The 25,557-nt window shown below is 31.6% G+C and overlaps 1 protein-coding gene across 2 annotated transcripts in view; it reads left to right on the top strand.

The window, feature by feature from the left end:
- LOC128188970 (N-acetylated-alpha-linked acidic dipeptidase 2-like) overlaps positions 1-25,265 on the top strand; it is a 30,531-nt gene extending 5,266 nt beyond the window's left edge. For both annotated transcript variants that reach the window (XM_052860318.1, XM_052860319.1), the window contains exons 3-19: positions 345-418; positions 4,762-4,902; positions 5,503-5,638; positions 6,731-6,853; positions 8,000-8,186; positions 8,683-8,782; positions 8,894-8,980; positions 9,269-9,354; positions 9,728-9,847; positions 13,407-13,489; positions 14,589-14,652; positions 15,309-15,468; positions 19,478-19,571; positions 20,853-21,096; positions 21,272-21,359; positions 22,068-22,160; positions 22,699-25,265. In XM_052860318.1, coding sequence (XP_052716278.1) covers positions 345-418; positions 4,762-4,902; positions 5,503-5,638; positions 6,731-6,853; positions 8,000-8,186; positions 8,683-8,782; positions 8,894-8,980; positions 9,269-9,354; positions 9,728-9,847; positions 13,407-13,489; positions 14,589-14,652; positions 15,309-15,468; positions 19,478-19,571; positions 20,853-21,096; positions 21,272-21,359; positions 22,068-22,160; positions 22,699-22,897 — 2,079 coding nt within the window. In that variant the 3' untranslated portion in view covers positions 22,898-25,265. The remainder of the gene's footprint in view (positions 1-344; positions 419-4,761; positions 4,903-5,502; positions 5,639-6,730; positions 6,854-7,999; positions 8,187-8,682; positions 8,783-8,893; positions 8,981-9,268; positions 9,355-9,727; positions 9,848-13,406; positions 13,490-14,588; positions 14,653-15,308; positions 15,469-19,477; positions 19,572-20,852; positions 21,097-21,271; positions 21,360-22,067; positions 22,161-22,698) is intronic.
- The last annotated feature ends 292 nt before the right edge of the window (positions 25,266-25,557 follow it).

Raw genomic sequence — 25,557 nt, 5'->3', positions numbered from 1 at the left:
AGAATCCCACATGGTGTGGATAAAAATTTGATGTTCAGTGACCCGAGATACAACAGTGGAGCCCCACAAGGGGTGCAATTAATTCATGCAATGTTTCTACAGAAAAATGATGTTCATGTTTACCAAACAAATTTTATGAATAATTCATGAATATTTAAAAGGGTTACATGAGATTTTTCCTCTTATGCAGAATAATCAGGCAAAATGATTGTAATCCAGACAGATTAAGAGGAGTATTGCATATTTTATATTTATTGCAGTATTTAAAGGTTCATGTCAGCTTTAACAACATAACACATCTTGTTTGGTTGTATTGTGGTATTGCAAATAATTGTATTTTGTAGGACTATGATCCAGCCATTAGAAAACTGCTGCAAGACGACCTGCAAGATGTTGTCAATATTGATGATCATATCAGGTAAGTTTGAATGAAAAGATATTTATCTTCATGTTTTAGAAATCTATAAAGATTAACTTTGAAACCCCCAACAATCCACAAAAATACTATTTAAACTTTATCCATAAATGCATGACAATAAAGATATGTTAACCACAGCTGCGTTTTACAAACGAACTTACGACTAACGACCAAATTAATGAATGCTAATTAATCACCAATTAATCAATGATTTATTCCTATGGCTGGAAAATATAATTATGGGAATTGAAATATTTGTAAACAAATGGTTTTATGTCAATTTTGTTCTTTAAAGATCATTTTACGAGACTGAAAATATTGTGTGGTAAGTTCTTTTGTAAAATGCAGCCCAGGAAATCATTTGCAGCTTTGAAGGAAGTTCTGTTCACAACTGTTACCTCATTAAAAGACCTCACTGGCTCAGTCCTCTTGAGCTGCTAGAAGTGAATTGGAATGTACTGGAAATTCATTTGTTAACATCATTGCTGTCATACTATCACACCAGACTACTTCGCTTCATCTCTTACATGTATACGAATAATTTTTTATATCAGACTGTGTTCAAAATTAGTTGCTGGAAGTTAGTAGAAGAAAAGACCATGTTTTTTTGAAAGCAAATGGTTGTATTGATCTCAGAACATTGCTGAAACCAGTTGTAGGGGTTAATAAATCCCATAGTTTGAGGCCATATAGCCGTATATACTGGTGGCTGGTGAGGGTCTTATTTAGTGTTGAAATGTGGTTTCTTATTCAATAAGCTGGTGGTATAATGCATGAATACAGGCAATTCCTAACAAAGTGAACCTTATTTTGCAAGTTTTATAAGATCTGAGTTGATTGGATGTGGTAGTGTAATGATGTAGAATAAATTTTATCATTGCATGCACGTACAATTCACAATTAAGATCGGAATTGAATTGAATGTTACTTGGATGGGCTGTATAAATTTGTCTATATATATAACAAAATTAAGCATCTTCAACCTCAGAATCTGCTGCAATAACTGGTTATATCAATATTAATTTGATTTGATTTGAACATACATTGTATTTTATCATGCAAGTATACATTTACATAAATGGATTTGGCAGCAGGCAATGCCTATGTAAGCCTTCTCCATATCAATATTACATTTCAGGTATACCATATTACAAATAAAAAAATGTATGAAATTTTTCATTTCTATTTCCTGAAAAACAAAATGTACTTGTGCAAAAAATTAACACAGAAAATACTTTCTTTGGTGATTCATGCGGGATATGATGTTAGCAACCTTGCAGAAAAACACATAACTGGGATAAGCTATGAATATAAATCAGTTTCGATAAAAAGTAGAAGAAATCATACTTTGTGGATGTAAATATATAAATATGACCACTTTGAATGATCTTATTGATATTTTTACAATGGCATGAGGCAAGACTATTAATCCCTGTCTTTAGATATGTACTCTATTGAGCCAATCTATTTAAAGTGCAAGTCTCAGGAAATTACTTGACACCTGTCATGGCTGCTGAAGGAAAAGAAGTGATACCATTGATTGAATGATTAGGATAGTATCTCTCTAGGGTTCTTATTTAATTTGGTTTTAATTCATTTGTGATTGTAGTTCTAAATAAATAATATTCTAATCTTATTGCAAATATTCAAGAAATTTATTTCTTCTAGAAAAAGGGGTAGAAAAGAATTTCTGGAAAGAACAAATATTGCACATTACATGAAAAATAAACACTATGGTTGAACTAAAACTTTTGCCATTAATTTTTTTTTGGGAACACTGGTAATTTAAATCATGCTAGCCTACATGTATGTATTGATATTAACCAGGAACATAAAAATACTGTGACTAAATTGAGAGCTGAAACATAAAAGGATAATTTTTAGGAGATTCTTGTTCTGTATGAATGAAATTGATAATGGGGTGTTCATGTAAATATGCTGTTATCAATGAAGTACATTTTTAACAAGTTTAACTTGCGGGTATTCAGAAGCCTCCTTTTGAATTATGTATTTTGAAGTCATTATGCATTCCACAGCAAGATTTCATAACTTTGAAAACATAACATTTGCTTTTATGATAGATATATAAATGTGGTTAATCTAGAGGGGTGTTGTGGTAAAACTTAAAAGATGAATATCATGGAACTCCTTCATGCTAAAAGAAAAAAAAATTGCAAATTTTAGCATATATGGATATAGTGCACATATAAATTCAGATTTGCTCAAACCATGATTCCTGGGTCAATCATATATAGGAATACTGGTATTTGATGAAAATATTTTTATGCCTCCTTTTGAAGAAGGGAGGGCATATTGCTTTGCTGCTGTCCGCCTGTGTCTCTGTCGGTTGGTCAGTCCACCAACAGTTGTCGTTAATTTTCTTGGCAGAGGTTGTAATATTTAAATGAAATTTGGTTTAGAGATTTATCATAATATCTATGTCAAGTTTGATATGATTGAGCTATTTTTGACAGAGTTATGCCCCTTGGACTTAAAAAAAAATCCAATTATTTGCACTTTCTGTTCATTTTTTTTTCACAGAGATATCAAGGGAAGGGGGCATGAGGGTTTCACAAACATCTTTTGTTATTTTTTTTACAGAAACTACAATTTTACAAACTGTGATGTTATTTATTACTCTAGAGGTTACTTAATTGCTTTGCAAATAACTGTTTTGGAATTCACTTCCACAGTAAAACTACATTAATTTAAAACTAAATTAATTCCTCTCTCTCTCTCTCTCTCTCTCTCATGAGCAAAATAACATAATTTTGAAGCCTCAAATAATGTAAATATCATGATCGTTACAGTTGTCACAACTTTATTCTTTGCAATCTTATCTCTTCCTTTTGTGCTAATATCCCATGGCATTGCTTCTGTTGTTTTTAACAAATTGTGTGTAAATCCTACCAGGTTAAGTTAAGTGTTTAACTCAGATTTTCTGTCTTTATTGTTCTTCGCCTGCATCAGGAATTTGTTTGGAACATTTAGGGCAACCATCCTACAACTGAACATTAAAATCCTATTCCTGCATCCAATCATGAAAAGTGTTGCATCCATTTTTGGGAATTAAAAAAAAATATTTCATCCACTTTAAAAGTAATGAATATGCACAAGTTGAATTTATGTGTGGATTTAAGGGACAAGAACCAGCAACATAATTACTAATATATCAGAAATATTTCCAGGATTGTACATGGAGAATGCTAAATTACTCGAACATTATTTGACATGTTCTTGCAATTCTGTTGGTTTTTTATCAGCTGAAATAATCATATAAAAATATCAAGACATGAAGAATTTTGTTATCTCAGTAGCTTGTAGTTCTAACAAAGCTTTTTTAAAAAAAGTTATCTTTGTTTTTATATAGCTTGATTTAAAGTAACAATTAATTGCCATTGTTCAGATCCATTTAAATGGTAGCTTTTTTTGTCATAATCAGCTAATAGGCCCTCGTTCATGGAAGAAATCAGATCTGAAAGTACATGAATTTTGTATTTTCTCTTCTTCCAGTCATTATTATATAATATTGCTTCCTTTTCCTCGGCGAGAATATTGACAAGTCTTGTAACCATTGTATTCATGCAGGAAGAAGATGCTTTCACCATACACATTGTAAAACTTGTGCTGGAAACATTATTGATCATTAGTACGAAAAGCTTTTTGGGTTTGTTGATCTGCTCATGATTCAAGTCATGCACTGGAACTTATATCAAAACCAGCACAATTTCTTTCACCATCTCTTTTTACAAAGGTTATTTAAACAAAACAAATTGAATCCAAGACTATTGGATGATAGACAAAATTATTCTTTACTTTATGAAACTTTATGTGTGTGAAGGGTTGTGATTATTTGGTGTACGTATAATCAAAACAGTCAAAATGCAATATTAAAAAAATTTAAGTTCTTTAAGGTCAGGGTTATTTAAGTATAAGATAAGAATGGTGAGTGAGGATGCATCAACCAAAAATTGTAAAATTCTTGCCCTCTAGTTCAGAGGTTCTGATGTGTATAAGGATCAGGCAATATTGATCAGATAGCAAAAGTGCTTCAATTCTTAAAAAGTCTTTTCACTTCAGGACATCTAGCAAGAAAATTGAGTACATGGTTAGATTTGGCAAGAAAGCCTTTACCCAAATTGTGAAATAAATTGAACTTTGGTCAGGGGTTTTTGGTCATATACTGGTATTAAAAAGGAAAAATTAAAAAAGAAAAAAAACCCCAATAAACCTTCAGTTCCATCCTGATTCAGTACATATATGAACACTGGAATTGTGACAATTGTATGGATCCTTTACCGGGCTGTATCCTTTAAGTTTTTGTTTTGATCTCTTTAATACAGAACATGGACAGAGAGCATCGGACTGTCAGCTGTTGGATCGACTTTAAAGGTTGTGATGGGCACCCATGACATGTGGCAGTATTTTCCTCTCGATGGCCTAACCTGGACAAACTACTCAGTACTGCTCTCTTATCCATTTCTGTAAGATTTAATTTTTTTTATTCTCCGACTTTCCCAATCTCAAATTAGGGACCCCACTGTGTTGACCATTTCTACTTTTCTAGTAATTATTATTGTGTCCATCTGATCATTTGTCTGTCCTATTGACATCTGTTGTCTGAGGCATCAAACAGAGATTACCTGTGTGTAAAATCCTAGTCTAGACCATATTTGTCCTTGACTCTGCAATCTTGGCCCATTCTTGCTCAGACCTTATCCAAAGGGTGTCTTTGGTGAAAAGGTCTGCAGTGATCTTGAAGAAAGTTTCTGCATTTTAAAGTCATGGTCATATCAGACCTCTGTAAAATCACTGTCTGCCTCTAAATTTTTTTAAGAGTGCTTGCTGGATAAAGGATTTGTATTGACCTTTAAGCTGTTTAATATGTGTCAACTTAGTGTTACTTCTATTCATTTTAATATTTTTAAATAATATTATATTCATAGGAAAGCTAGTTTTTTAAAATTTGATGTAAGTTACACAGGTGAGCAATGTGGCCAATGAGCCTCTTTGTGATTTTTTTTTTTAGAAATTCATATCATTTGTATTTATGTTATTACAATCAATTTCTTGTCCTACAATAGTCAGAGTCCAAACAGAACATCTATAACACTAGAACAGCCAAATGGTACTGTGTTGTGGAATGCAAACTTCAGTTTCTCTTCAGAACATCCAGAACAGATGCCATTCAATGCATACTCTCCAGAGGCATCAGTGAAGGTGAATCCAGTCTGTGATTTTTTTGTGGTTGACTCTGTACAATATATTTAAATACAAATAAATTCAATTCCATTATTTTTATAGGAAATTTGGCCCTTTTGATCTTAGAATGTGGGTCTTAGTTTGAATATAGTAATGAACAGTTTGTAAGTGCAACCCCTCTGTAAACACTACAAGGAATTTGTTGAAACTTGGTAGGAATTTAGATCACAATGTGTAGATGCCCATATTATTAGGAAATTCAGATTCCTCGATTTTTCTGGTAATTTCTGCTCTTTTAGAATTTTGTGATTACCTAAGGCATAGTTGTGCATATTTGCAGGTAGTTTTTATCTTGTGATTTTTTGAAAGGTATGCTCTTTATGAAATTATTTTGTGTATTTAATGCATACCCTGCCATTCATTATGTGTATAAGCATTGTCAAGTTTTGGGGGAGGTTAGGGTATGTGAGCTTGCTTCACTCTTCCTTTCACTCATAGGTCCTGAATAGAAAATCTATAGAGTATTTTTGTAAGAAAATACAGAATAGGATGCAATTTTGAAATTGCGATCTTTTAATCAAGAGATATAAAAAAGATTATTATACCTCTGTGTATTTTTCTATGTAAAATAACGATGAATAAATATGCAATTTCATCTAGACAACCTTTACGGTGAAGAAAGTTTTTGAGCTGTTTGTCGTTGAAACTATTCACTGGCAATATTTGATTTCCCTTGTGTTTAATCTTGGAACTCCTCTAACGTTATCAGAGTCACTGTGTTAAATTCCAAGTCTGATAACTCAAACAAACTTGTTTACCATCAAGTAACTCAGCATTGCTGACAAATAAAGTTTTCTTCGGTATAATAAAATAGTTATTTACTGGCTATGAGGACAATAGTAAGTTCATTGTCCTCCATTGTTGCCAGTAACTTTTTCCCTTGGCCTTGGGAAATTGAGAAATACTAAAAGCTGCTGTATCATACATCTGTCCTCGTAGCCAAAAAATGGGTGTAAGGTTTGTTAGCTTACCATCAATTTTTTTCTTTAATTGTTTATTCATGTTTTGTGTATTTTGATAATGTATTTCTATTGTTTTTTTTTAACATAGGGGAAGTTAGTTTTTGCCAATTTTGGAAGAAAGACAGATTTCTCTATGTTAGATAAGCTAAATGTCTCTGTCAACAACAGCATACTACTGATTAAATACGGCAAGATCCATCCAGCCAACAAGGTAACGTTATGTCTCCAGATAGAGTTGGTTGAAGGAAAGAGTACAAATAAGTTATGATTGATATTTTCTTCAAGAATTTGATACACCAAGTGAACATATTTGATGAGTATTTAAGCTGCTTGAAATATAAGCACCAGCAATGCAGTAGTTATCCCAATCATTATAGAAGCAATATTTCTAGTGCTGAAATGATGTGTACAAAATATGGTCCATTTAACTTTGATGGTTGTGCATAAGTTTAGTGTTTACACCAAACCTTGATGAGAAGGTGGCTCTACAGGTGTAAAAGTCTGATGGTTAGCCTAAAGGTTGAAGCGAGATGATTCTTCTTTAGTCATGCCTCTCAAAATAATAAAAGAAGAAACATTGATAAAAATTGACAATGGAAAAAAGTGAAAAAGTTCACCATGCAGCTCCTGTTCTTCACCCTGAATAAAGTGAATTTAGCATAATCCAATATGTACTAATAAATTATATTTTGGCATAATCAAGTAAATTATTGGAAAATTTTGATACCTTAATTTTTTAAGTTTAAAGCAATGGGACTTGAAGGGGTGTACCATTTGAGCATGTGTATAGACCATCAGACGTCACACCATTAGACTGCAAGTAATTCATTGGAAATAGCACATCAGCCCATCATAGGGGTTTGACACAGATCATTGCCCTCTGGTTCGACCATCTTATGTTAGAGTACTGTACACATATTGATATTTGGCTGTGTATTCTATTCAGCCAGTATTTTTGGCAGAATGCGGCTTCCACCAAATCAAGAACATCACCAGATGTTAAACATAAACACAACAATAAGATCAATATAGGTATACATTCAGGAATGTGCTAAATCAAATCTATGCTAACCTGTTGCAAAATCGTTTTCCACTGAATACTGTACATATTAAATATAATACGTTTACATGTGCAGTGCCATATCACACATTTGAGTTGTACATCTAAATATCTGATGGCAATTGATCTGAATAGACAATTGAGGAGATGCTTTGAAAATATACACACTTCCATCCATTTTAAGGCAGAGAACATGAATTTGATTTTTCTTTGCTATTAAAATAAATAAATTAACTTTAGATATTCAACCTACATTGTTCAATAACTCAAAGTGTTATATTCAAACTTTCATTGAAGGTAAAACATGCAGAGGAGAGTGGGGCCCTGGGAGTCATCCTCTATCCCGATCCTCTGGACTATGCAAACAACAATACAGAGGCTGTGTACCCCAGCACTTGGTGGCTGCCTGGGTGGGCCATCCATTCCCATCATGTCAGATACACACTGATGGGAGACCCACAAAGTCCGGGTTATCCCTCACTAGGTATTGGCCAAGTTAATAAATACATGTATTTGTAACCATAGAGGTACCTTGTCATATAATATTACTGTAAAGTCTTGTGTATAGCACGCACTTGTGTATAATAAGCAAGCCACAAAGCTGAGTGAAAAATGCTGAAAAAAAAACGCTGTTTCTATGTATATTACTCAACCCAAAATCAAAGAAATTTTCACTCAAAATTTTTGAAAAGTCATTGATGTGTATGCGTTGATAGCGTATTCAAAGCACTTAACAGTTATAACGTTTGAGGATCTAAACCAAATCAACAACCAAAGAAATGACTAATTTGATATGTAGTCCAAATCCTTGATTGTTCTTACATGTAATACATTGTAAAAATCTGCATGGGTTTTGCAATATCACTTGATATTTTGATCCCAAGTTCAATGTTTTGCTGCAAAACTTCGAACACAAATAAAGGTTTTACAATACTATGGCTGCGAAATTTTGCACTGAAATTTTTTTTCCGTATGTATAGATGGAGTTTATCATCAACCTTATCCTAAGGAGAACTGTCTCGGATGCCCCCGTATTCCAGTTCAGTCTGTATCATACAACGATGCCAGAACTCTAGTCAGGTCAGTGTACATTCAATTTCAGATTCTTAAATTGTCAGTAAAACATCAATGCTTGCTTCTTTAAACAAGTTGTTAATGCATTGGGTTTACTTTGACTGATTTCCCTTTCAGGTCAATGGTTGGTTCCTCTGTCCCGGATGACTGGATTGGGGGATTAGGGGTGTCATACAAAACAGGACCGGGGCATTCTAATGACAGGTATATTGATGTAGCTAGAATTTAAGAAACCATGCATTTTCAAGAATGACAGGTATTGATTTAGCTAGAATTTAAGAAACCATGCATTCTCTAAAAGGAGAAAACTGTCATACATATGTGTACGTGTATTTTTTTCTCATTGGCTCAAATAATAAAGCTTAATTTTAAGACAGGTTGACTGAAAATTTCTGTAGACAATTTCAGGACAATTTTTGAAATGATCAAAAGTGCATTTTTAATGATGAACTTTAAAATCATTCAGTAGTACTCATTGTTAATTGTTTGTAGGCTGGTCAATATGACAGTAATACGAAACCTGGTACAAAGAAAAATTTCAAATTTAGTTGCAGAAATAAAGGGAAAGTATGAAAAAGGTAAGTCAATGTTCTAATTGAAACGTCACAATTTTTAACATCATAATGCAATGATTAATGTAGCACCACAAATAATATAATTAAAGTTTGGAAAATTTATGAACCAGATTCTTATCAAAAATGAGGTTACTGGTTTTAATTTTGTCCAACTATTTTTAGTTAGTAAATTAAATAGTTAATATTGAACACATAATAGAATACATACAGTGCAACCAAATTCCATCTGCACATTAGATTTCTTTGAAAAATATTTTCAATGAAATATTCTAAAACAGCATTAAATCCCCAACAAATGTTTCTGCTTTAACCCAAAAGTGATGTAGAAATTTTTACTGTGGAGATCTGCCGTTGATGTATATTTTTTTTATTGTAGACAGGTACATAATCATTGGAGCTCACATTGACTCCTGGAACAGAGGGGGTGTAGACTCAGCCAGTGGCTATGCCGTGTTGTGGGAACTCCTTCGTACTTTCAGTTTTCACACCAAGAAAGGTATAGTAGTGTTATTTTGTCCATTTCTATAGAGATTGTGAGAGAAATAGCCTATGATTTGTATTCATATACTGGATATTAACTTTAAAAGGTAAAGTTTACAAGAAATATACACACTGTAGTATGTACAGATAGACATTTTTGTATTGCATTTCATAATTTCATAATAAGAAACATTACACATAAATTTGACATGAATTTATAAAAGCATTCGATTGCCATGTTACATGTATATTCTCTTGTTTCATAACTGCTACAGGTACATGTAGGCTTTCAACTGGTGCTACGATTGGATGTTAGGAACTTATTTCTACCAATTTTTTTTTTTACAACAGGTGATATGGATTGCACCATTTTATATGTTTGGTCAATTTCTTGATTTTCTAATGTGCTTCTTCACTGATAAAGGTTATGCACATTTTGAATCAGAATGATACATTCCTTTTTCTCAATATTTAAACAAATTTGATAAGTATTTTTTTTGTACTTTTAGTAAAGGAATCCATGAAATTATTTTGCTTAATTATGACAGCGTAAAAAGATATCTCATCATAAGAGACATGCACACAAACAAAAATATGACGCACATATTACATGTGACATGTTCAATATTAAACAGTCTTTGCGTTGTATTTAAGTTTTTGAATATAATGTATTTGCAAAAAGATAATTGTTATGGTAAGAGCATTGTGAGTTTAATCCCATTGGTCAGCCAATAACAACCAAAATCAGATTATTTAACATTTGTAGACAAAGGAAGTCTTGAGCACCAATTTCATACAAAGTTAACTGTACTGCAAAAACATGAGCAGAAAAATCATTTATTGAAGTTGCAAACTTTGACCATTTTCATTTTAATTGTAAATTAATTTCAATTTTTATTGACAATGTCAAGCACCTATTAATCTATTTCTTGCACATTTTTTTCCTATCTGAAAATTAAGTTGTTTTTTTTTAAAAGCCAACCCAGCAGTAGTGGTATATATACAGGTTGAAAAACATGTAGTTATGGATGGCAGCTTTCTGAGCGAGAAATCCAGATTACTCGGACTTTGTAATGCATGCACTAAACTGAATATGAACAAATTTGAAGAAACAGAATAAAGAATCTACACAAATTGAAATTTAGATTTGATATCTTGCAAGAATTGCCAGAATATCCAAATCTTGCTCAGGAAAGGTTGCCACACTTTACATGATCATCAAACATGAGCGCAGTGTTTGCATTCTGACTCTGAAACTCCATCCAAACTGGCGAATAGGTGATAATGAAGGGCGCCTGTAAAGTGCGAAACGAAATCGAAACGAAACGAAATCAAACGAAACGAAACCAATCGAAACGAAACGAAATCAATCGAAACGAAACGAAATCAAACGAAACGAAACCAAAAATCGAAACGGAACGAAACGGAATTTAAACAAAACTAATATCAATTTTGACTACATAAAAGTGAAAATAAATTCATTGAAATAAATTTTTGAACCATAAAATATAACTACCTGTATGTTTCAGATTGGCGCTGTAAATTTTTAAGCCGATTATCCGAAATTTGCAAAAACTATATAATAATGTAAATAAGTGATGTACATTCCTATACCTTTTAATGTTTCTAATTTGTTTCATTAAATGATAAAAATGATATTCAGACGTTTAGAGAGAGAGAAAAAGAGAGAGAGAGAGAGAGAGAGAGAGAGAGAGAGAGAGAGAGAGATGCCTTAAAACTTATCAGCGACATCGTGCACATAGCAAAGTATATACGCAAGTTTGGGAGAGAGAATGAAAGAAAGAGAGAGATAGAGATATGAGGATGATACTAAAGGGGACATTCTAACATCAATTTTCTTTCTGTTGATTTGAAATATTGTAAAAACGAAACGATCGAATACAATGTGATTTAGAGCATACTGGTTGGTTACCAGTTTCTAACATATAATAAGAATTGTTGTTATATGTATAGCATGAATTTGGACGTCGTTATTTGACAAAATCAACTTGCAATATAAAGATGATTATACTGTAAACGTATTATAAAACTGTTTACCCCTTTGGCTATGTATTCTATTTTGCGTTTTAGGCGGAAAACGGCGTCCGCAAAATCAAGTACATTGCCAAATGTAAAATATATAAGTAGATAAAAAGGTAAATTCAGAAATGCGCTTAATCAAATCCATGCTAACTTGTTGAAAAAGTATATTCCGCCAAATATTGTACACCCTAAATATAGTGCGTTTACAGTATTTACGGAGACATTCCAACTACGCGATTTTTTATATATCGATATGAAATATTGTAAAAATGATTCAAATACATTGTGCGTGCGTGTGAAAGGGAGAGAAATAGGAGATCATGTTTGATTTAAGGTAAAAAAAACAGGTAACAAACCTCTTTATATTGCACTTTAATTTTGTCAAATTACGACGTCCAAATTCATGCTATACTTTCTTATTATATATAATATATATATATGTATATATATATTATACTGGTAACCAACCAGTATGCTATAAATCACATTGTATTCGATAGTTTCATTTTTACAATATTTCAAATCGATAGAAAGAAAATTGTTGTTAGAATGTCCCCTTCAGTATCATCATCATATCTCTATCTCTCTCTTCCAAAACTTGCGTATATATATACTTTGCTATGTGATGTCGCTGATAAGTTTTAAGGCATCTCTCTCTCTCTCTCTCTCTCTCTCTCTCTCTCTCTCTCTCTAAACGTCTGAATATCATTAAATGAAACAAATTAGAAACATTAAAAGGTATAGGAATGTACATCGCTTATTTACATAATTATATAATTTTTGCAAATTTCGGATAATCGGCTTAAAAATTTACAGCGCCAATCTGAAACATACAGGTATAGTTATATTTTATGGTTCAAAAATTTATTTCAATGAATTTATTTTCACTTTTATGTAGTCAAAATTGATATTAGTTTTGTTTAAATTCCGTTTCGTTTCGTTTCGATTTTTGGTTTCGTTTCGTTTTATTTCGTTTCGTTTCGATTGGTTTCGTTTTGTTTCGTTTGATTTCGTTTCGTTTCGTTTCGATTTCGTTTCGCACTTTACAGGCGCCCTATAATGAATTCAAGTACATAACTGCTGTTCTTCATATATGTTTCTCTAAGTCTTTGTTCACTTTTATTTGTTTGTTGCTTCTTCGGATATTTCTTACCAGTGCACTGACTGTAATTTTTTTTGTCAGATTGCATTTCTACAAAACAATGCTTGTGTCTTTATATAAATGTGTTGGGTTGAATGAAATACCTGAATACCATGAGACTTAAATATAATGCTCTCACCCCTAAAAGGCAGGTGTGCAAGGATGATATCACAAACGAATAGGTGGTAGTTGAAGATGAAAGAAAAATAATGCATAATCATTAATTCGTGTGAGCTTTAACTGATTTGGTCACAGTTAAACGTTGTTGTTGCTCAAGCTAGGGATGTGGCCTCGGGGCCTCTTTTAGTTGGATTAACTCTTTTAGAAAGCAATGGCATGTATGCTGATATGTATGTTGTGATAAAAATTAGTATATTTTATATTTCATTAGGTTACAGACCAAGGAGAACTCTGAAGTTTGCTTTATGGGATGCATCCAAATATGGACACGTGGGATCCTTTGAGTGGGTTCAGGTATTTCAATTTGACAAATTAAAATGTCTTTAAAAAAAACATTGAATTTTATAATACAAGTTTGCAAACATCTTAAAAAACTTTAGAAAGAGATACAAAAATTCACTTGGGAACTGTTACCGTATATACTCGCCTATAAGTACGGTTCGTCTATAAGTCAGTTGCCTTTTTCCAGCTTTAATTTGAAGATTTTGCTGTTAATTCCCTTACAAGTCGGGTCACTTTTTCAGGACAATTGATGTACAGATACTCTCAATAAAATACCCCATTTTATCATACATGTTTTGAGTTCTAAAAAAATTGTCCTTGTTTCACCCCATAATTGCTTCTAGACTATTTCTATCATGGGTCTATGATGTCAATATCTTTTGATTTTAAATGCCATTATTATTTATAACACTAATTACAAGTTGGTAATAGCTCCAAAACTACCAGGTATTTAAATAGAGTCCTTTTGAAAACTTGATGATAGTGATTTATTTCCTTACTGACTGATTAGGTTGGTAATTAGCCCCTTAAACTGGGTTGTTGGCTTGTGTTGTTTTAGATGACATGACCCCTATATCTATTATCACCTTAGGTGTGAAAAACTTACTGCTTGAATTATCTTTTAATGAACACAGCTAGGTTCAATGCATTTATCTGTTTATTATTTAAAAAGAAATATAAATTACTTCTCTTTTGTGAATTTTTTTTACTATGTCTCACCTATAAGTCGGACCCCCATTTTTCACTCAATTTTCTGTTCCAAAAAATCCGACTTATATGCGAGTATATACGGTACTCGATCTGATGAGTTGTGTGGTCCGTGGGCCTCTTCTTTCTCAATTTCTTCTTAATTGTTAAATGGCTGTCTTGTAAAAGTTGTTTATTCAGATTATTACCTGTATAATGGAATACACAGTGCAGTATACATGTACATGTGTATTACACATAGCTGTCTTTAAATAATAAAAAAGGGGTTGTCTTTACATTTTTTGTATATAAATACCATTAACTAATTAAGATACATATCAAATTAACTAATAGAATACCTGCTTTTGAAAATCTTAATCCTGTATTTTTTCTCATTTATGCTTTAATTCTGTTTTTAAACAAGGAAATGGAAAAAGAAATTGGACTGGGAGCCATTGCATATATCAATTTGGATACAGTTGTAAGGGGTGAGTTACTTTAAGTTAATGTTAAAGTTTGATTTGTAATTACTGTTGAAAAGTGAAAACCCAATTCCTAGTAAAAAACGCCTTAGAACCTTTAAAAAGTAAGCTATCAATATGAAAAAATAAAAGTATTTGAAATATGTATGACTATGACATTTGTCCTTCATAAATCTTCAAAGTCAAAGGTCATTTAATTAGATGAAGATTGCCTCACATTTCCATGACAAGAGTGTTGATACATTGTTAATCTTAAATGCTAAAAAATTAAATAAGACTTTTGTCATAAACAGATAGTGATGTGCAATTTTTGCTTGAAATTCCCCAAAATCATAGGTTATGACAGATAGTTAGTTGGATTTTCATTTTCAGTACAAAGGTCAAATCGGCTGGATGATCAACAAATTAACCATCAGACCTTCCTAATAATTTTAAAAATGGTTTTTATAGTCAAAAGCTATTACTTAGTAAAGAAAAATTGCTGATGTTTTAGCTTTAAAATTTGAGTATTTTCGTAAATCTTTATACGAAACTCTACCTTCTAAAGAAGATTAATATAGTTTTTAAATCGCCATGACCATCCAGCCCTTTTAAAGGGTCTCCCAAGCTGACTCAAAACCTAATTTTGTTTTGTTTTACAAACATTTCTTGTTACATCTTAGGAAACTACACATTTTTTGCGGAGAGCAGTCCATTATTATTTGACGTGATTCACAAAGCAGCCAGCACTGTGAAGTGTTCCGATCCCGATTACCAGGATATGTCAGTTCTGGAGCGATGGAATCAAACCTATCGGGATCCGGAAAATCCATTACAGCCAAAGTAAGTAGACATTTATGTAAGGTCAGGGTTAGTAGTGCTATCATAAAACCTCCATCATTCAGAGTCTTATTTCATTCTTGAAATAAATCTCTTTCTCTCGACTTTTTCCTCTGCGTTATTTGATCAGTGTATATCAAAGTATGTGTGCTATAATGGTGATTGTGAGTGAAGAGGTCTTATGAAATTTATGTCTCCAGGGTAAGGGACTCTGAGGATAGGGTTAGGCTCCCATTGGTCATATAAAAAATATGCATATCAGTTAAATATCAGGTAAAATTATTTTTAAAAAATACTTTTCTCTAGAAATAGACTTTAGCAACAGATATTTAGCAAAAAATCTTGATACAGTGAGGAAGAACAAAGAGATCTGTACCAAAATGATGAAATTTATATCCCTTTATCAGTTTTGGGTCTTAGGGTTTGGCTCTCATAATTGGTTATAAAGTCCTAACTTTCTCGGGACTTCAGGGCATATAGACAAAGTGAGTGCATAGCTAGGATGTGTAGGATGCGTAGAAGGTGAACTTTGATCACCACACCAAGCTTTGTCAGTTTGGGTTCTTATAATAGAGAAAGATATTTGGATCATGTAGAGAAAAATTCATTCATGCCTTAAAGTGTTTTTTCAGTACTTGAAACTATAAAACTTTTGAATGTGTTTTCAAACAATCATAACTCCTAAACACCCCTCCCCTTAAAAAAAGATCAAAGGAAAAATGGATTAAGATACTTATTGTTGATAACTCAAATGGATTACTTATTTTTACACATTTATCCATTTCTTTGAAAGCAGTTATTCCTCTTTGGTTATGACACCTTTCATAAGTAATAATTACTTCTTTTTATAATGTATGTTTTTGATAGGTCATTTGAAAAAAAGTTATACATAGAATTGATTTTTAAATTCAATTGTTCTACGTATTATATGTTCCTCAGCATATATCAAACCTACAAAAAGTCCTACAAAATGACTTTTAATTCAATGTCCTACAAATTCAATGTCCATCAGTCTGCAAGTGTTACATTAAAATTGTTGGACCGCTACATCTCAATTAATTGATAATTGTCCAATATCTCTGTGGAAAGAAAAAAAAGAAAAAGTGCAGTGCAGCATGAGTCGTGGTTAATTGTTACATGAAATTATAATAGAACCATTTTTAGAAGAGGGTTAGTTGTGTCAAACAGCAATGACACATAGGCCTGTCTATTTCCTTCCTGGCCACTCAGCCATGGCTCTCTGAAATCAACATGATTTGTTTGTCTGTTGAGCCCAGACTATGCAATCTATGCATATTTCAACTGAAACCAGCATCATTTTTAACTTGTTTTGATGGTAGGAATTAATTAAAAGGATGGTTACATCCTACGGAAAGTCCAAGGTCTAGTTATTAATAAATGGTTCTAAATGTATCTTTAGTGAAGGGTTGTTAACCGGAATTTGAAAAAATATGATTTGTTGGGCCTTCAGCATTGGGAAACAATTTATTTTATATGATGTTGGCCTCATACCAAGTCAATAACCGTATAATATAATAACTCAGGGAATCTCCCAGTGAAGAATAGAAAGGATTGCTGTTGTGATAAAATGCCTTCTGTAGACTAGTTGCCCATGCATAATGTTTTCTTGTGTATTTTCCACTGCACTTATTTTTATGAAGTGCATTAGCAAGGTTGATGTCACATTAAGAAGTGCAATGCAATCAGCAAGTTAATTACACTTTACAGTTTTGCAATTAATTGACTATTAAAGTTGCACATACCGTAATAGTAATTTTTGATGTACGTGTTGTTAAATACTTTTTTTTTGTGTGATGTCATAGTAAATAGTACTGCAAAGTTAGGCACCAGGAGGGGAGCCAAGTTTTATCTAGGAATATATAAGTACCAGTGAACTCTTTAAAAAATCTTCTCAAAAGCTGCAATGCTGCATGTACAATCTAAGATATTGCTAGGAGGCATCCTTATTTATTGTAGATTTTGAATTGTTCAATATTGGTGCTCCATGTTGAGGATGTAAAACTTGAAAGATACAAATAAAGTTGGATAATCTTATGATAAACAAATTATCATTAGTATATAGATCACTTATACAGATACAATATTACAGTTTGTGAAATAACTATGGAAGCATCCTGATATAATATACATAAATTCATAGTTGTTTGAACCAATCATTGACCTCCTTACCAAATTTTGGATCCTTGAAGAAATGCAAAGTTTAAAACCAGGAATATGATATAGGAAATAGTTTTTAAATATTTTTTCAAGAACTATACATTGCTACTGTTTGTGATATACATGTAAAAATGAATTCGAAAGCTTCATGATGTAGTGTTGATTAAAAATTGTATGAATTGATTGTAACCTCCACATCAAAAATGATATTACTATGCAAATGGTGTTCGGAACCAGGAAATAGACTGTACATCTAAATTGTTTCATGAAGGATTAGTCTGTCAGTTTATTTTTGTTTTATATTTTTTGTCATCATTAAGTTAAAGATAAGTGGAACTGTTCCCTATGGGTCAACACACTCATTCAACAACAACCCCCCCCCCCTTTTACTTTTCACCCAACCCAATATGCATGTTTCATTCAACTGAAATAAAATATTATCAAAATCCTTATGATTTTTGTGTTGAAAAATAACTTTAGTTCCCTATAACCCCCTGAAATTGGATAGCAGCCATGATTAAGAAGTTATATCTTTTTGATTGGTTAATTGAATAAATGCATATATATTTGAAACATATATTTGATGCCTGAAAAACCCCTATTTTTCCCTAACTGGTATATTTTATATGTACTAGAGTAAACAATTAAAAGCCATTTATGTGTCAGGGAGATTAATGGCGTTGGTTTGAGTTCTCTGTGTGTTCCTGGTTTGTCGTTGTTTACCATTGCATGTCAGTGTTGGTGTTTGTGTGTTGTACTTTACACAACTGGGAAGCCAATGAAGGAATGTAATTATGATTTATGATTATTTCAGAAGCATTGAAATTGACAGGCAGATTTTTTTATGAGGTCAGCTGGTGTGTGAATCTTAATAATCTATTAAAGAAGACACAGAAAAACAACTGGGGTTCATAATTTCCCTTTAGAAGTATTCTTTATATAGCTTTGAATTTTATTATACTTGTATAATCCATACAAAAGTGTACAAGCACTATGCTGAGTGTATTTTTTTTTTGGTAACAATCAGCAATTTTTTGGTAAGCTTGTCATAATACTTTTTGAAATCTTTTGAATTCAGATATTAAGGTGCAAATTTAAAGCATGGTTCATTGATTTGATGCATTAATTAGTTTTTGAAAAAAATTCTCTCTTCTAGGGTTTTGATCTTATTAATTAAATGCGTACATACTTAGGAAAAGTTCTACTTGCAAACAAGTGGGGAGGTATTCTATCAAAGTAGGAGCTCCAAAATATTGTTGTAGAAGGATTGACAATATCATATATAAAATGTGTAAATTAATAAATACGAAAAAATGTATGAATTAAGGGATATCATCTCAACTCAGACCCCTATTTTGAAGAGAAAAAAAACCATTTTGTAGATGAGAATGTTTCATATCAAATTAATTTTTTATAACAGAATGGGAATGGCCTCATTAATCTGATTTATAATCGCTTCAATGTGTGCTAATTTGTTTTTTATTCTTAATTCCATGAATTCTTAACTGACTAAGGATGAATGGTAATCTTGACCTAGTTTGTTGTGATTTTTGGATTTTGGTTTTTTAAAAAGGTACCCCACCACATCAAAATATATACTTTTTATGACACTATGTCACAAGATGGCGATATAAATGTTTTGTTAAACTGTTTGTATCAGTTGTTTTGATTGTATATGACAATAGGTCAGTGGTTAAAGTAGCTTGCTTGTGAACTGTAGATCACAAGTTCTAGTGATATATTTTTGGGATTCTCGGGTACATACACGCTTCCAGACGTACCATTGTCATGTCACATAAACTGACTTATCTTTTTTTTAAATATTTGTTTTCAGAATCGAAGCTCTTCAAGGAGACAGTGACCATTCCCCCTTTTATTATTATCTCGGTGTCCCGTCTTTCTCCCCTGCCTATATGTATAATCCTAAGGTAAGTTCCAGTAGATCTTTACACGCAATGCTAGATTTTGTATCTAATTTTAAAGAATGTGGGCTCTGAACAAAAATTTCTTCCACATTGCAAGGGTAGATCATCTTGATGGGCATTCAATTTGATGTCTAAAATTCATGGAATAAAAATTTAATATATTACGAATATCTCTGCGATATATCATCGCATTTTGGCTTCATAACTCCAGACCAGCTGGTTTCTCAATAGGGATATGGGCACACCATAAAAGCAACAATTTTTTAATCATTTATCTTTATTTTGCTTCATTAAAACTTGGAAATGGCTGAATATTTCTTGAAAGGCAGTTAGTTTTTACCTGAATATGTGTCTAAATATAGCAACAATCTGCATTTGATGCAAAAATATTTAATTCACAAATGATTAATGATATAATTTTTCTGGGCCTTCTCTTCCCAGATAAAAACCTGTAATTAATGTACATTTCACTGTAGAATATAATTCTTTTTAAAAAGCCGGATCCGGAGATGTTACACCCAGAGATAATAAAATATTTATATACTTTTGCCACATTTTTTGAAAAAGCAAAATCTGCCAAAATTAAAATACAAGGATGCCGTGTCATACTACATGTACTGTCATTCTGTCTTGATTTATATGGTAGCTTATTGGAACTGCTAGTTTAAGATATGCAAGAATTGTTTTTTGGTTTGAATCCTGTTGATAAATGTATATGCTATATTTTTTATTTATTTATTTTTTTTGTTTTTAAATTATTTGCTGACCAGCTCTTGTATAAATAGGGATAGACAAATATTTTAGACATCCATTTTTATATGCATTCTTTTTGCATTAATTTTGGTAGATGTCATGTTAGTTCCTAATTCTTGAGAGGAATATAAATTATTTTTATTATATAAAAACTACGAAATATATTTCAACGTGTTTCTATTTCTCTTTGTCATATATTCATGATAATTTTTGTTATTGTGTAAATTGTTAATTTTATTCCATCATATGCAATATAACTGCATTATTAAAAACAAAAGTCTTTGAACTTTACAGACAGTTCCCACCAGACAGCATTTAGTCACACCTTTCGTAATTGGGCACCTTTCAAATGATACCACTATATACTGATTTTAAATATGAAATAAAAAAAGACATTTCTCTTAAAGAGGTGAAGCTTGACCCCATAAACCATTTTTTCAAGCAGTTCATAAGTGTATTTAGAAAATATTCTGCAACTCAAAAAAAATGTTAGGTACTGTATCTTATAAATGTAGTTTCCCTTTTTTACAGAAATACCCAAATTTACCCAACTATCCAGCATACAACACATTGGAGGATACAAAAGATTATCTGACAAATTTCACAGACAGGAACAACTATACCTTACATATCAAAGTCACACAAATCGTAGCAGATGCCATTATACGACTGAGTGATTCTGCAGTGATTCCCTACAGTATTCAAAATATAGCAGATGTGCTTGTTAATGGCAAAAATATTGTAAAACTGTTAAATTCATCACATGTGAGTTCAGGTGAGAATTTTGTTTTTTTCTCAAAATGTCCTTTCTAAGCTTTAATGCTTCCAATTTCAACACATACAGACAAACAATCGAAAAAATCTTCGAATCAACTAGAAAATTATTAATACATATAAAGTTAATGTGTTAATGGTCATTTAATTTAATTTTTTCATCTTTCTATTTACAGATTTCCTTTTTTCTGAAATTGACAACTTTTCAAAACATGCCAGATTATTGCAGACAGAGTTAACACACCTGGATAAAGACAAGCTAAAGTGAGTTCACAATTTGATTCATATTTATTTCAAACATTTTAAGACATGACTGACTACAAAGTGAAAATATACATCAGTAAACCTACTTATGCAGAAATTATTAGCTTACCTGTGCTTAAAGTTCAGGTGAATTTTCAAATTAAACTCACCTGATGTCTATTATTGTTAATGGTGCCTATGAATTTTCACATTTTCATCTTCTCTAGAGACACCGAGTCAATTTTAACTAGGTTTGGTTGAAAATTTTATGATTTTTTTAATTTGCTAAATAAAAGGTCCTTCCTGAAGCAGATATATATTATTGAAAATAGAGATTTAGTCTTCTATTAAAAAATTGCACCTGAAATGTATATATTAAAAGGAAAATTGGTGTTCATTCAAAATTTTAAAACCATGGGATCACAAATTGGTCATGTGATAAATTATCTGAATATTAGTTTTATTGCCCCATTTGTCAGTATACTGCTTCAAGATGATGATGTTTTCCCAAAGAATTAAAAAAACCAAACAAACCATGTATCATATTAAAAGTACATTCCATTCCATCATAAGTTGACAATATTCACCATAAAGCTCTAGTTTGCAATATTCAAAAGAAATAAAATTAATTAATCTCAGAAAATGCAATCTTTCTGATTGACAATGGATGAATGATTGAATTGTATAACATTGAATTTAATGAATTACATGAGACCTTTTTGTTAACAGTGAAGAAGTATTGTATGAGATCAACGACAAACTGATACAGTTGCCAAGAATCTTCATCGTCAGCGCAGGGCTTCCAAATTTTACCCAATATAGGTGTGTTATTGCACTGTTCTTCTCTCTCTCTCTCTCTCTCTCTCTCTCTCTCTCTCCTTTAAACTGTTCATTTTCATTTAAAAAAAAAAATCAACTAAAACTACTATTAACTTCTTGCATAAATCAAATTATTAACTGGTCTGAAATTCCTGTTAGAGGTCCATTATCATTGGAACCATTGTTGTCGAGATGGGAATTAACATTTGAATGTACTGTTTGCACCTGAAATTAGACATATATGTGACAGTTGTAAGCTTTACAGAGATAATAAGTGTGATTGACATGACTTACTTTCTTAGTAGAAAGATGACTAAATCATATCATTTAATTTGATAGATAAAATAAAATCTTTATTTAAATATCTGTCAATTTCATGAGAAACTTATCAAAACTGTCCTTTTTTCAGATTGAAGAGCAGGTGTTACAACTGAATAATTTATAGTTAATAAGTCTGATAATTAAACCACAATGTGCATAAATTTACCTTAGTTGCAATGATGACATGCACTCTCTTAAAAATCTGTTCCCTTTTTTCCAGAAATATGCTCATAGCACCACATCCGGAAAATTTGTACCAGACTCAAGTATTTCCAGGAATTGTCTGGGGATATAATAATGGTCAATTATCAGGGGATTGGTCCGATATGCAAATCCAGCAGTCTTCATTAGCTGTGGCTATCAGGCAGGCCAGTAGAAACTTGCAGTCTATTCTGACAGTTCTACACAGTCTGCAATAGCAAGCATTTTTTTTTTCAGGAACAGTTTTTGATTTAAATGAATTTCCAATGCCCAAAGTCAAAAAACAGATGGAAATATATACATGTATTGCATTTATTTGGTTATAGAATATTTGTGCTTTTGTTCTTTTTGTTTTGTGTGTTTAATTCATAATGTCACACAAAACGAACATTGCTGAATTCATTTCAATAAAATGTCTCAATTAGCTATTTTTTTTTATAGAATTATGAATCTTAGTATATTTCTAGAGTATTTGCTATTGCTGTTTGCTTTTGTCCTGTTAGTTTTATCTGAATAATTATGTCATACTTTTTAAAATGAAGAATAAGTTGTTATTCATTTTGATCAAATTTTTCAGTTGGTGAAAGAATTTCTTTTTCTCAAAGTCTTTGTTTTTTTTTTTTTAAGATATTTTTGATAATTTTGCAACTTTGAACAGTAGAGTAAACAATTTATAAATTATGTTTTATGATAAACAATGATATATAAATCAGTTTTGAATTTTGTACACAAACTGTCTGTAATGTGGGCTCTTCAACGGTTCAGTCAGCAGATTGACACCTGTAACAAAACTCAGAGGGCTCTGTTTTCTGTTCATCGAATCTCTGATCTTTTTTTTTCCCATCTTTTTTTTTTTTTTTTTTTTTTTTTTTTTTAAATATTTTGAAAATGTTGTTCATCTTGTGTTTACAAATTACTATGCACTGGATTGTGCTCTATATCAACTTGCCATTCAGTATTTCCTAACTGCTTACAACGTTATGATCAAACTTCCTAGCCATTAGATCATTCTGTGGTTTTTTTTATGCTGTTCATTCAGTGTTTGCTCATTTAGATAGGGAAGTAGAGTGTTTCAGGGACAGCTAATGCTTTGATGTTTACAGTGTCAACTTTTTTTGAATTTTATCTTTGACTGTGAAAAATTATTTTTTAATTAGTAAATATAACACACTAGCTGCAATAATGTAGCCCTCTCCCGATCGATTAATATTTTTTTCTTGGGGGGGGGGGGGGGGGGAGTAATATAAAACATCAGATATAACAAATCGGAGAGGGCTACATTATTGCAGCTAATAACACACATACGTACATAAACATCACGCATACGTAAATAAACATCACACGTACATAATCATCAGCCTAACATTTTCTTTTTGTGTTTGATACATGTATGTGTTTTGAATGAGTTGTCCTTGTGTCTTTTATCTTTATTTATAATTGGTCACATTTTGACAATTTTTTTTTTTTACCTACAGCTTGTTTTGCTGAATAATTATTTACAATGGTTGTGCTATACAGATTGATATCAATCTCCTTAGATTCTCTCCAAGTATATGTACTTATTTGTTTACTTTTTTTCTCCAGAATTAACACTTGAGTCATGATAACTTATTTTTTTTTTGGTAGAATATAGCATAAATGTATATTTGATGTGTTCACTAGTATGTGCTTTCCATACCAAACATGCAATCACGCTGATCTTTTTTCGGTGTCAGGGTCAGATCTGAGGTTGTACTTGTGCTTTCCATACCACACATGCATACTTAACTCTTTTATTTCCTTTGCCAGGGTTAATATATTAATTGTGGCTGTACTTTAACAAATTGGCCACCATGCTCGTCTATCTAATATTTTTCGGTGTTTTTACACCACAAAGAGTCATTTATGATTGATTTGCAATTGATTGCTGTCAAAAAGTTTTGGTGTAGGGTTTGTGTTATAATTATGAATAATTAATAACGTTTATCAATCATTTGAACAATGAGAGAGAAAAAAACCCTGGCTAAATCATGTAGATTTGTGAACTATTACCTTTTTTTTGTTGAAGTTTTGTTTAGAGTTATTTTAGTTATATAAACCCTTTATACATTCCCATCTTGTTTTTCTAGAACTACATGTTCAGTACTGGTCAACTACAACCAAAGTTGGCAGAAAGCATGCATTTATGAAAAAAAGATTTTCACTTTTTACAATACCCCTGCAAATACCGGTAAATATGGTGTGTTTTTTTGGAGGAGAAGTAATTGAAAATAGCTAGGTGGCTGGTAATATCAAAATTTTTGATTTTGCTTTGTTAGTATTGTTTTCAGTAGCCAAAACCTTGCAGTTGTCTTCCTTGATACAATATTTGCAAAAAATATCTTGAGTCTCATATTTTGAGATAACTATTAAATACATAATAAAGATCAATTCTGTTTTTGATTTGAAGGTTGTGTGCAGATTGAATATTTTGAGTTCATCTATTTTTTTTTTGTTTTGTTGAAAACCATTTCCAAATATTTGATTTATAAGTGGATATCTTTTGATTTCCATAAATTCTATCATGATGTGTTTTTGTGCATAATTCAATAAAAATGTAAAAATTAATCGGGCTTCTTCGTGCTAAATTTTGATTATTAAATCATGGGATGTATGTCAGTTGAAGCTCATTGCATAAGGTAATAATTATTTGCACTTAATAAAACACAACATTTTTCTTTTGAAAAAATCAGCTCCTTTCTCCTATCATAATGACAATAAAATGAATATTATTGGTGGATGGCATGTAAAAGAAGATGGGTGAATAAGGCGTGAAAAATGCCCATATGAGGAATGATTAGATACTATGAATAAAAATATCATTAAATCTGATAATTTTTTTCAAAAATATTGAAAAACA

This window comes from Crassostrea angulata, chromosome 6 (assembly GCF_025612915.1).
Source record: "Crassostrea angulata isolate pt1a10 chromosome 6, ASM2561291v2, whole genome shotgun sequence".
Lineage (NCBI taxonomy): Eukaryota > Metazoa > Mollusca > Bivalvia > Ostreida > Ostreidae > Magallana > Magallana angulata.
The sequence above is the reverse complement of the archived record's forward strand: the minus strand, read 5'-3'. Positions and strand labels throughout refer to the sequence as shown.